Source organism: Scatophagus argus, chromosome 3 (genome assembly GCF_020382885.2).
Source record: "Scatophagus argus isolate fScaArg1 chromosome 3, fScaArg1.pri, whole genome shotgun sequence".
NCBI lineage: Eukaryota > Metazoa > Chordata > Actinopteri > Scatophagidae > Scatophagus > Scatophagus argus.
Window position 1 is genome coordinate 17,211,125 of NC_058495.1, and position 13,330 is coordinate 17,224,454.

A 13,330-nucleotide genomic window follows, 5' to 3' on the forward strand; every position below is an offset into this window, starting at 1 on the left:
GAGAATTATATAAATTTGGAAAAGGTGTTAGAATCACACACAAGAGGGCCCTGACCTCAACCCCATCCAACACCTTTGGGATGAACTGGAACAGAGACTGTGAGCCAGGCCTTTTGGTCCGAGATCAGTGTGTGACCTCACAAATGTTCTACTGCATGAATGGGCAAAAATTCCCACAGAAACCCTCCAAAATCCTGTGGAAAGCCTTCCCAGAAGAGTGGAAAGCTGTCTGTGTATTCAGAATGTGATGTCATTAAAGTCCCTGTTGGTGTAATGGTCAGGTGTACCAATACTTCTGTCTATATTTTGTAACTAAGTTGTTTTTCCTCTTCTCCTGTAGGGGGCGCTGTGGTCGCTCATTCCCGACATAAACTGCACGACTGGGCGGGATCTCGTTGGTTAATATCAGGTGACGTACCGTGGAGCATGTTTTTCTCCCAACTGGACTGAATAAAAAGACAACATTTCTCATTAGAAACGCTTAGTCATGTTTCACGCCTACCACGCGTGTGTGTGTGTGACAGTAATCATTAGTCAGCAGGATACACACAGTTTGACACATTTTGTCCTCTTTGGCCAGTTTGAAGATTAACCGGATGCAGTTGTTTTGAAATTAGCAGCTCGCTGCTTTTTCTCTGACACACACACACACACACACTCTCACTCAGTCTTGTGCTGGTGTGCACGCTTTGTGCTCACCTTTACTTTGTCACCCTTTTTTATGTTTGTTTTATGTTTTTTTTGTGATAATGGGTGTCAATAAAACATACATCAGCATCGGTTATGCCTCGTTTGGTGTGCTCATTGGATTTTCTTCTTTCCTGGTGTGGAACATCGCGTTCACACAGCCGTGGACTGCAGCCATGGGAGGACTGTCAGGTAAAGTAAACACTGTGTGTACCTGCGACAGCGCGTTTCCCCGCTCAGCGTGTGTGTGTGACAGTAAGCCAGAGGTGTCCCGTCGTGTGCGTGTTTGTATTTCAGTTTAAACACCCGTGACGGCGACCACCGCCGCCGCCACCAAACCTCCGCCTCCTCGGGCTGAAGGTGCCCCATTTACTGCACCTACTGGTTGCACAATGAGCCTATTCTTAGACAGAGTTCACAGCTCAAACTGTTTTTTGAAGCGCAAAGATGTCAACTGATCTTCAAATGTCATGCAATTAAGTCAAGTTATCATTATGATTATTGTTGTTGTTGTTGTTTTTAAGGGATATTCTGCACCGTCTCATTCTCAACTGACTGGTTTCAACTTTTCTCGCGCACAAATGTCCGGTTTTGACTTTAAAATGACCAAATTCTGTTTTAGAAATGAAAGAAAAATAGCCATTATATTAGTTAGAATAATAGTAGAGATAAAAAGCATTGGCCACACACTACATATTTAGCGTTTTCCCATGTTAAAATAGAAATTATATAAAGGACAATAGCAGTGTTTTGTACATTCTTTGCAGACATAAATCACCTTTACAGTCAATCTTTCAGTTACAATTTTCATATTGTACTTGGATGAATAGAAACTGCAGTTTACTTGGAAGGTACAAAAATGCATACAACTGTATTGTATAAATACTACAAGTTGCTGGTTGTTATTAGTGGAGACTAAACGTTGCTGTGGTAAGACAGCAGTATTACACATGACAATGGGCACAGGTTTGTGATTTATAAGATAAGAATCGTCCCACAGTGGAGAAATTAAATGAAAGGTTTTGGTCTTGTGCAGTCGAAGAAACGGTTGACCTTCAGGACAATTATGTAATGGGTGTCCTTAGATCTGACCTATGAGCCATCGTTTAGTTCGTCATATCTGTGGCTTCTGCACCCGTTGGTTCACAGGATGTACTGTGATCGGTTGGTTGTTAAACATAAGTGTTACCCAACTTGAACTCAACACTCCCGGGGTTATGTTTTCATTTTCTGGCTGCAATCTGTTCAAATAAAGATAAATGATTTTATCCTTTCTTCCCTCTAACAAAATAAGCCAAAAGTGTCAGACTCAGTGAGGGCTGTTACTGTTTGGTGAAAAGTCTTATTAAGTCTTACATGTGGCGGAGATTCACGACACTGTGGGTGCAGGGGAGGGGAAAAAAAGGAACATGAAGGCAGAAGTGTGATTTATTGACTCAGCAGCTGGTAAATTGCTTTGTCACTCACCCCACTTGAGTCATGATCAGGGGCTGTTACATATGATCAGTTAATATCAGCTGCGAGTGTGTTGTTTTTAAACTGTGGTTTTGGATGTTGTAGCTCCTTGTACACTTTCACTCGCGCTCAGTTTAGGAGAAGCATGCCATCAGATTTGATAAGCCCTGTTTCTCCAGGGTTCTAGAGCCCAGAGAAACTGGCCTCAGAGATTAGGATTCTTCTTTGGTGCCTCTTGTTGCAAAGGCTCAAACTGTTGATTCAGAGTCTGCAGAGGCGCACAATTAAAGGGTTACTCCAGAGGAACGGTTGCTGTTGCTGATGTCAGTGCACCCAGCAGCCGGAGGCCATATGTTGGCTCTGTGCCTCTCCTGAAACGAGAAACAAGGCTTAAAATGTCGTCCACCTTCTTGGCAGAGGGAGGGACCCTTATCAACACTGAGCTGAGGGCAACACCGACGAGCAGACCTCGATGACTGGGAACCAAAGAGCTCTTCGCCCAACCACTGCAAGCTAACTCGTAGGCTTTGTTTGTCCCTCAGGTGTGCTGGCACTTTGGACCCTGATCACTCACATCATGTATCTGCAGGACTACTGGAGAACATGGCTGAAGGGACTGAAGTTCTTCTTCTTCATCGGGGTTTTCTTCTCTCTGCTGGCAGTCGTGGCCTTCATCACTTTTCTGTCCATTGCCATCAACAACAAGGAGTGTAAGTTCTTTATCAGTTTTCTGTTTCACTCAGAAGCTGATTTATATCTTACAGCGGATGTTCACTGCTACACATGCTAAATGCTGAAGTGTTTTGCAACAAAGCATGCAATGCTGTAAATGGTCACAATGAGCGAACATAGTGAAAGATTCAGGACAAGTTAGGACAAAATAACTGAAAGGCAACATCAGCACATCTTCATTCAGACTCCCAGCAGGAAAGTTTCTGTCATCTGTCTCTGTTTTTCTGTTTTCCATTTTCATGACTGACTATTATTTCAGACGCAGGGTAAAATCCTCATTTCCTTCTCAGAGCACCCAACCACATGATCAATCATGGGGTCTCTCAAGAGCAGCTCTCAAAGATTCCCAACTTCACGCTTGTGGAAAGCTTTCACAGACAACTTTGAAGCTGTTATAAGCAGCAGAGTAATGGCTGTGGTTTGAGATCAAGATGTTGAGCACTCACACTTAGGTGTAAAGCCCACAGACTTTGTTTGGATGTCTTCATGCTCTTTAGCCATGTAGCATAGGGATTCTGCACAGATCTTTGCGGTGCATTTCACTGCATGTTTGGGCAGGGGCACTGAAGCACTGAAGGCTGATCTGTGTCTCTCCCTCCCACAGCCCTGACTGACCCTCAGAGTCTCTACCTGTCCTGTGTGTGGAGCTTCATGAGCCTCAAGTGGTCCTTCCTGCTCTCCCTGTGCTCTCACCGCTACCGCAAGGAGTTTGCCGATATTAGCATCCTCAGTGACTTCTAAGAGCACTTTGAGTTCAATCAGTAACTGCACAGACTTTGGAGCTCACGCTCTGTGCTGGCTTCCCAGCCTGAGAGTGTCACAGTCCATGGCGGAGCAGATATGCAGAGGAATCCCAAGATAAGATGAAATACCTTATGTTGCGGGTGAGCAGTCTGATCTTGGTTACTCTCCTGCTGACTCCCAGACCTCCTCCCTTTTTCCTTTTTAATGCAGGGTTTTCTGTTTTCTGTAATCTGGCCCTATTTTCTATGGTCCTTGATGCATTTTCACTTCCTTCATATTCTGCTTAGTCATGCATTTGCACAATTTCCTCCTGACAAAATAAAACCAAAATATTGTCATTTTTAACCATGACTCAGTGGGGAGACTTGCTGCATTTCAACACTTGCAATGTCACATGGTAGCCACTAGAGGGTGCAACCCTTTCAACAATTAAACACAGTGTACAGCATGTCTACTTGACATCCCAGTTTACATCCTATGTATTCTGGGTTTTTTTTCTGGTTCAGTGAAGAGATTTTTTTTTTCCATCGCCAGCTGCACACACAGTAGTCAGGTGATAAAATATGCATATAACAGCGCTGCGGTGAACACGGCACTTTAAAGTTGATGTCCCACAGGGTCATTTACGTGGGCAGGTCATCCAGTCCCGCAGCATCAATATGAAGGCTTTCATGTGCAATTTTTCACACATATGCAGACACACGTCCTGGTTGGATGTACTTCTGAACCTTGAAGGGGCATTTTTAATGTTAAGAATGATATATTTTTTTTGAATTATTTTTATTCGTGTGGTAAAACACTCAAAGGGAATAAGTGTGGGCTTTAATTCCTGACAGTAGTGATACCACAAATGTGCATTCATGTTGCTTTGTGTTGACCTCATCGTAACCATTCATTTTATTGTTGCTTCGTGAGATTATTGTCTCTTATTTCCTTTAAGTGTTCTCATGTTACATGTGAAGAAAGACATGACGCGTACACACGTATCACTTGACTGAATGTAGGAGTGTGTGTTTGTGTAAGAGTGTACCTGACAGTCATATTAATAAATTGTTTTTTGACCTCCCCTGTGCATTGGTGAGCTTTTTTTTTCATAAGCTTTGTGACTTTGGTGTGAAAGTGTCACAGAGGCAGATTGAAGGTGCTACACCTTCTTCTTCCAACTTAGCCTGGGGCTGGAGGGTCACTGTTGGCCATTAGAGAGAGATTTGCGCCATGAAAGGAATGAACCGCCTTTCCCACCCACCTGAGCCACGTTTATAAAGAGAAAAACGCACCACAGCACTGCACAATTACAACAGTAAACGGAGGTCAGAAAGCTGAACTTTGAAGTCAGGCAATTGTTCCACACATCCACACTTTTATTTTGTCCCTCGAAGGGAAAGATGTTGGTGGGCACAGAGAATTTCTGGTCTTTTTTTTTTTAAAAAAAGCAGCTGCCTGATAGAAAGACTTTGAAGTTGATGTGAAAAATATGTCACCGAATTGTTCCTTTGCAATCAGTTGTTTGGTGCTTTATAACTCATGAAGTTGTTCATTTACCAGGACAATATCTGGTGGAAAAATGTGACTCTTGAACCCACCCTGCAGCTGTTAAAGGAAAAAACTCCTACTAAGCAAAGTATAAAGGAAAGTGAATCTGGCACAGTGTTTAATATTTACTAGAAGTATCGGCAACTTTGATCCTTAAAAATTCACTATCATTATTTCACTCTGTGCTGCTTTCCTGCATCCTTCCTCTGTGTTTTAAGGACATTTTTGGTGGTACTTATATCTTAATTGCATTACACTGGCTTGCTTGTAAGCCCCCAGAGTCTCATTGCATCAAGGTAATTGCAATGTTGTGGTTAAATCACCATGGCAACGTTTTTTTTTATCTGGCTGTTATAAACTTCGACATTAAGAAACTGAAAAACAATCCGGTTCACTTTCCACTGAGCGAGCTGGGGGCTTTGGAACCAAATGCGTCCTATTAACTTTATACACCAGCTTGTAAAATGTGTGTGTGTGTGTGTGTGAGTGTGTGAGTGTGTGCGGTATGTAAAGAAAGGGAGGGGTCTCGTTTTATTAAATTATGGGACTCCTCTCTACCCAAATCAAGGAAGGAAGTTGTCCGCAGTGTTGACTGGCAGTCTGGCGGTGTGCGGTGAGCCTGGAAACAAGAGTTTATACGTTCAAACAACACAACTATCCTAAACATCCTGCATAATCACATACTAAAGAGCGGCAGCAGCTGAATCCAGATCTGTAACAAACAACCTTCAGGCGAGATTAGTCCTCTTGCAGTGCACACATGTACACCTTTTCAGCACAGGATGTCAGAACAAAGCGTCCACCTGCGCGTTCTGTGACCTGCTGACACCAACATGAGAAGTCGCAGCAGATTTTCACGCTCTTTTATCAGGGACACGTCGACTTTGTCTGTCAATCAGTGGTAGAAAGTACAGTTTTAATGTACTTCACTTGGGTATTTCTGTCCACTACAGCTCAGACGCGAAAGCCGGACTCTTCACATTTACTTGACAGATTTAGTTACCTTTCAGATGAATTTTTATTTTCTTACCATTAGATTATAGTTTCATTTGTATTATAGATTAAAGCACCCAACAGTGAATGTAGTTAAAATTAGCTCTGCAACTGCAGTATTGAAGTACTGCTGACGTATTAATGCATAAACCACCACAATCGAGTTACATGATATTGCAACACTGATGCAGGCTCTGACTTGAAGTTGTCTGTTTGTTTTTGGTAATAATTCTGTAAATATAAGGCTTTAAGTTGGAAGTGGAGTAATTAATTTGAGTATTTCCTCCACAGTATTCCCTGTGTTGGGTATTTGTAGTTTTTTGTTTGTGTTGTTTGTTTGTTTTACTGATTTACCAAAACCAGTTGTGGAAGAAGCACTGACATCTTTTACGTTTGGTTTTCATTAATAAATTCTTAATTAAAATAGAAAGATCTGCTGTCATAATTTTAATTCAGTTGAAGTGTGTTTGCAACAAAATTTATTAAAAGTATCAAAATGAAAAGTACATGTTGGGTGGCAAAACAGCTCATTTTCACTGTAGTACTCAGTTAATATTACTGATGCATAAGCAACATTTTAGTAATTGTGATTGTGAAGCTAATTTTAGCTGCTTTATATATACTACTGGGCCGTTCAACCTGCAACACCAGTGCGTCATATTCTGTAAGTTGATTATGTTGTTGATCTTCAAAGTATTTGTATTTGTTTGATAAACGCAGTGGAATAAAATCTTTCGCATCTCCTTCTGGTTCCTTGAAGTTGTTCTTGCGTAAAAGTACTTCATTGCTTTCCATCGGTAATGAAAGGTGAACTGGGATTCACAGCTTTGCCTGTGATGTGAGCTGGCTAACAGTCCCATCGTGAAATATGAACATTAATACAAAAAGTGAATCATTTGATCTAAAAAAAGAAGCATCAGGAGGGTGGAAAAAAAAAAAAACACTAAATGAAAAGAAAACATCTTGAATTGGTCAAGAACCAGATGGCCTCTTTGACATTAAGAAGCCGCTTTGGCATTTTAAGAAGGCAGTCCCAGAATGATTTCCGAGGAACTTCCGCAAAGCGTGGTACAAAGCCCACAGATATTTAAGCAATATCCATAGCAATTTACTGTTTTATTTACAAACTGAAACACATGTTCCTAGACCTTTGCAGCCCCGTTCTTTTCCCATCTCTCCTTATTACCACACTGATTTACTGCTGCAACTTTCTCCCACATTATCTGCTTTTTACTTGCCTTTCATTTCCCCCCTTTTCCCCCCACATTTGTCTTCCTTTGCCAGCTTCTCCCATCACCCATCAGTCAGTCAGTCAGTCAGACTCTCCCTCCAGAGCTGCCTGTTAACAGCACATTAGATGTCCTAACTTCACACTCAGCTATTTTTGGTGTGTGTGTGTGTGTGTGTGTGTTTCTGTGTGCGATGCTGTCTGTGTCTCTGGGACCACTGCGAACTCGCATCTGAAACATTTTAGAGAGACACATATTTGCTGTTTTAGAGCACAAAGGGATATGCCATGGCAGAGGCCGTTTGAAGTGGCTTCACGGGGGGAACCAGAACCAGAGCGAGGGATTTGAGAAACCATAAAGAAACATTAGCGCAATGTAACTTTGGTACATTCATCTAATCTAATGGAAGTGGGGATTGATTCAATGTGAAGGCGCGCCCCTTTGAAGCCGGCTCTGTTGATGTTTCTAATGCAATAGCTCTGTTGCAGAAACGCAGCATTCCTCTCTACCTTGCAGACAGTGCTTCACTGTACGTTTGACAGGAGTGGATGCGTGATAGCACCTAATCCTGGAGATCCCAGGTTGACACTGCTTCCAGTAACCAGTGTTTGAAGTGCGAGATTGGAGACAGCAGTGTTTGACGCCCTTCTTTATCTGACAGGCTTCTTTATCTGAAGAAATTATGTTCAGATTGATTTATGATGTGGGCCTTTTTGGAGCCATGCTTTCAGAAAGTCCAAAACTTTTTGGTTTTTTTTTTTTGGCCTTCCAATATTGATGTATTCAGATGCACTGCAGCAGAGAGCACATTGTGCCTAACGTTCAATCACAACAAGGGAACATAATGGTGGTTTTGATTTCCTTTTTATCCGTGACCTTTTGTTGCATTTTACATTGTTATTGTTCATCATGACTTTGCCTCTGTTTTGTTGTCAGTGTTCAGGTGCACAAGTTTAGTTAAAAAAAAAAAGCAACAGTATTCAGTTCACACTGAAGCAGGATTTTCCAACCCGAGCGGCCACATGGTCAGCTCTGATCTGCTGACTCACTGGGAGTCTTAATGGTGTTTACAAAGAAAGTGAACCTAACATGTCGAATTTGAACGGCTGACTCAGCAGCGAAAATGACTTTCATGTGATGATGTGCGATATGTGGCGCTTGATCACGTCAGCATCTTTCTGCCCAGCACATCAGAGTCAGCATTATCTGAAAATAAGCGGTGGTTTTCTTCTGCCTGTGATGTACAGCAACAACTCTGATAGAAGGACTTATTCTTATCTTCCTATATCACACACACACACACACACACACACACGCACACAAACATCTAGCCTCCAATCTTTAAAAGTTTATGTGTGCCTTTAACTGTATATTTAATATATGTCATTTGTTTCTGTGCCCAGCAAACCTGGATTGCGATGAGGCACCTGTTACAAAGACTTTACTTCTTGTGGCTAATAACTTCATTAACAGTTCATTTACCGGTGCCTCAAAGTTTAAAGCAGCTAGAATTAACTATTTTTGACCTGTCATGTTGTGACATACAATCACCAAATCCTCTGGAAAAGGGCTGCTGTGTATTAATAACTAATACCACAGTTGAAATCTGTATTTAAAGGTTTGTTTTTTTTAACAACATGGCAACCCTAAATGTGCTCCCATTGATGGCTATTACAACTAACCTAAAAGCTCTTTGTAAAGAAAGTTGAAACTTGACTTTGTCTCGGTGGCACATAGTGGCTGCCTGCTCGTAACCATCATGCACTGCTTCTTCCCTGGATGTCCCAGATGAAGCCCAGAATTAGTGTAACCTGTTGCTCGGCGTAAAGCAGCCCAGCATGCTGTATCCCCGGCTCAGCTGTGAGCTCCACTGGGACTGTTTGTAATGTGCCATGGACGAACCCCAGCATTTAAACACTGTAATCAGAGCCAGAGCAGGATATTGGCTAAATTACACATGAAAGCAGAGACATTTGAAGGAAGCTTGAGCACTAAATATTATGATAAATTACGGTCTAATACAAGACGATAAGTCACAGCGAAACAAGAATAATACAGGCTTACACGCAGCGAGGGAAAGCAAGTGTTTTTAACGCAGACTTTTGCACTTTTTTGTTTTTTGGTGTTTATACACGTTTGACAGTCTCAACTCATGGCCCATTTAGTTGCTGTCCTGTAGTTTTCACTTGTGTCACACGATCTTCATCAGCTGATGGAGGTTGCCAGTTGTTATGTTGTCGTGGCTGTTTGAATTTTGATTTACTGAGCAGTTTCAAGACCCTGAAAGCTCAAATCTAAATCCCTGCAACATCAAATGTTCGTGACTGAAAGAGCAACGAGCATAGAAAGTTTTCATTTACTGAGAGGCTAGCGCTAAGAAGATCTGCTTCATTAGGACTGTGTGGGTTATGTTTGATCAGATTTGATTTTGACAGGTCTAGCATGAACAAACATCCCCCCCACACCCACCACTCCTTCTCTACGGTGGCTGAGACAGCTCAATGCACCGCAGCTTGAGAAAACACATACGGACAGACAAAACACAAGGAAATTAAGAACACCTTTGTGTTTTACAGCTTAGTTTAGCTTAGCTTAGCACAAACACTATAAACAGAGAGAAACAGCTAGCATGGCTCTCATGTACAATTTGTCTTTTTTTCCTCTTTTATTTTTGTGTTAATCAGTGAGCTTTGGATGTGCTGGATGGCTGATGTGTATCATTGCACAGAGCCAGACCGTATGCTGAACTTCTCCTTTTGTTCAACAGGTCATCAGTGACAAAAATCAGGCTAAGGTGAAGACTCGACTCTTCACTCAGTGTTCACTGACGGTCAAACATTTCCACAGTAACTGCACCCCTGCACACTTTGCATTAGATCTGCTAATCATCCACACCTCTCCACCGCCATTCACCCAGTCCCATCACCACCATCCCCCACATAACATGCACCTTCACCCTTTCAGCCCCCAGCCACACCCCCGCTCCTGCAGAACCCCTCTAAGTGGATACCCCACAGGAAGGGCTTCTCCAGGGGGGGAAATGGGTCCCAGATGTCTGTCTTTGTGCCACTACAGGCTCCTAGGGAGACATGGAGCCGTAGGAGGGTGGTGTATTGGGTGTAGGAGGGTGTAGTGTGCTCTGGGTGAACATCAATAACAGCAGCAAGGAGGGTGAAGGAACTGCCAGGGTGAAGGTGTGGGGGACTCTAATGATTAGTTCGTTTTGTCAAGCCGGTGTGGATTTCCAAACACATCATTTATGATTGGTCACACCACCCGTCGTTCCTACCAGCTCGGTACGTCACCGCAGCGTTTCGACCTTTCGGTGTGTGACGGTAATTGAATTGACTGCATTACAAACTTAAAGAAACTTTATTTTATTTCTGGAGAACTTCAAAAGCACAAAGATGGCCGCTCTTCAGTGCAGTGTTTCAGTCAGGAGCAAACCATATGTTGCAGAAACAGAAACAGACAATACATAAGTCTACTTTGATATCCAAGCCACCCCACCCCCACCCCCACCACGTATGTGTGTGTAAGTCAATATATGTTGATATATACTGATATGTGCATGATCTATTTTCAGCTCCAGAAACAGTTAATTATGACCCCCATGGAAATAAAACGAAGATGAGAGCAGGACTTGAGTGCTTAGTGAAACATTATGTCAAGACTCTGACAAGGAAATGAAATGTGCAACATCAATCAGCCTACGAGGACAGAGATCAAACGAGCCTCCACACTCCTGCATCTGGTTCTGTTTGGACAGCCTCACTTTTCTCCCCCCTTCTCCCTCTCCTTTCTTCTCCTTTTCTTTTCCCCCTGTTTTTCTTATTCTTCTCTCTTTTCTCTCCCTTTCTATTCTTCTACGCGCCACGACATTCCTGCAGGCCTACTCGCTTTGTTAGATCATTTTTTCCATGATGGTGGCTTGAAGCCACGCTTTCACTAAAGGTAAGCAGCGGTTCCCCCGCGATTAGCCTCAGCAACAGTGACTTTCCTGTCCCTCCTCCGTCTCCACCAGAGCTCCCAGTGAGTCCCGCTTCTAATACCAGTTAATCCTTGGAATGACTTGGCCTGTTATGTAAATACAACCTCATATAATTCACTGTCTCTGTCCACGGCCTTGCTTTGATGGCCAGATGAGTATTTTTTTTCCTTCCAAGTTGATTGAACCCAACTGGGATCAAGCTACTTTTCCTTCAACATCCCTCTCTGAATGAAATGTAAACCAGTGCAATCATGGGGCTCATCAAAAATCTTCTGAACTGCTCTCTGCACATACGCTCCTTCAAATGCTGTGGTAATCACACCCAAATTGTTGGCTAGAAGTTGTCAAGCAGCGTGTCAAGAATGATATGAGGTTTAGTTGCAACCCAGGAAACTTCTGTTAGTAAATAATACAAGTTTCCGAACATCTTGTCTCTGCGTCCTCATGTAACATCTCTGGACACCAAATTATAATCAGTTTTTGGAAACTGAAAAGAGGGGACAACTCTTGTAAAAAAAAAAAAAAAAAATTCAAAATAAATGCTTGGAGGTGTTTAAACGTAAAGGCTATCATTAAGCATGTTGTCATCAAAAAGTACCAAATTTCTACAGCCTGGAGATGAGGAAAACTCCGTGCAAGATTTCTCTGCAGTGATGCACACATGAGTCACTCATGTCGTGACGCATGAAGGTATAAACAGACACGATGTTGGGAAACTGATCCGGATTCTAAGAGATTTAGTCATTTGTTCAAATTTTAAGTAACTTCACGTTAGTGACAAAACACAGCTTGGACAAACATAAGTCCCCATGGACTCCTGTCTTGTCATTTTCTCAGGAAGACCCACGCGCTGCGTCATGACTGCCAGCGTGTAGAAAATGTGTTTAAGTGGCTGCAGACCCACATGGCTTTGCGGTGTGGAGGAACATGTGTCGGCTCTGCCTCGAGGCCGTGGATGGCACAATTAGGTGCTCGCTCACCTCTGCAGACTGAGGTCACCGGGCCACTGAGGTCAGGGGTTATTTAGGGTCCTGTCTGTGCTCCTTTCCCCGACCCAACGTGGACGGCTGGGACAGCTGACTTCAGCGGCGATGTTAGGGGTGTTTATTTGTTTGGGACGTTTCTAAACCATGCAAGCACCAAAAGTTTACAAAAACACGCACATTCAAAGGTGATAAATGCGAGGAAGGAGCCCGCACACTAGGCAATGCTTCCATGAACTTTTATTTATAAAGCACCATGTGACGTCCTCCTTCATTATCTTGTATGCAGGTCAGTTTTTCCATTTTTCAGGTGTTGGATAGCTGATGTCAGTGGACGTGAATGAGGGACAGAGACAATCATATGTCAGGGAAAAGCTCATCTTGGGAAATTGTTTCCAGGATGTACGCTTGCACAATCTCACAGATCCACTCAAGACCGATACAGCCAAACAGTGTTATGAAAAATCTTTATCATTTTCATTTTTTCAAGACTTTATGGTCTGTCATGCAAAATTTATAACATGTGCTATTTTTAAATATAAATTCCACATCGTGAAGTACATTGTTCAATCTATAGCACATATAATTCAATAAGCCTTTTATTCTGCAGTATTTTCATTGGTTTAACAGATTTGTTTTGTCAGTATGCTAAAAATCATAGCAGACAAGTTTGTCACTCTTGTTCTCATTTTAAAGGCCAAAATGAAAAACTTTTAGCACTACATCAATACAAATGATTTGCCACTTTTATGTTGCAAAATCGTTGCAGTTAAAAAACATTAAAGAATGTGTGTTTATTAAAATATTTCACAATAAATATTTAGTTTTAAAGTTTACACTGATTACTGGTGGAAAATAAAGCTTTTGAATGACTTCTGTCCTTATGATGAATAGATGAACGAGCATGCAGACACAAGGGTGCATGTAGACTGACGCTCCAGCCCGAATCTGGAACCCATAAAGCCTCAGACATCCCTGCAACA

At 42.3% G+C, this 13,330-nt stretch overlaps 1 protein-coding gene across 2 annotated transcripts; it reads left to right on the forward strand.

Annotated features, from left to right (window-relative positions):
* Window positions 1–436: 436 nt before the first annotated feature.
* On the forward strand, window positions 437–4,684 carry LOC124056644 (heme transporter hrg1-A-like). 2 transcript variants are annotated; one of them, XM_046384283.1, is made up of 3 exons: window positions 437–879; window positions 2,685–2,852; window positions 3,479–4,684. In XM_046384283.1, exons 1-3 carry the CDS (start codon window positions 750–752, stop codon window positions 3,613–3,615), a joined length of 435 nt encoding a protein of 144 aa, XP_046240239.1. In that variant the 5' UTR covers window positions 437–749; the 3' UTR covers window positions 3,616–4,684. The 2 variants fall into 2 exon arrangements, with proteins under 2 accessions (XP_046240239.1, XP_046240240.1); XM_046384284.1 differs by having other exon boundaries at window positions 744–879; window positions 2,732–2,852.
* Window positions 4,685–13,330: the final 8,646 nt, after the last annotated feature.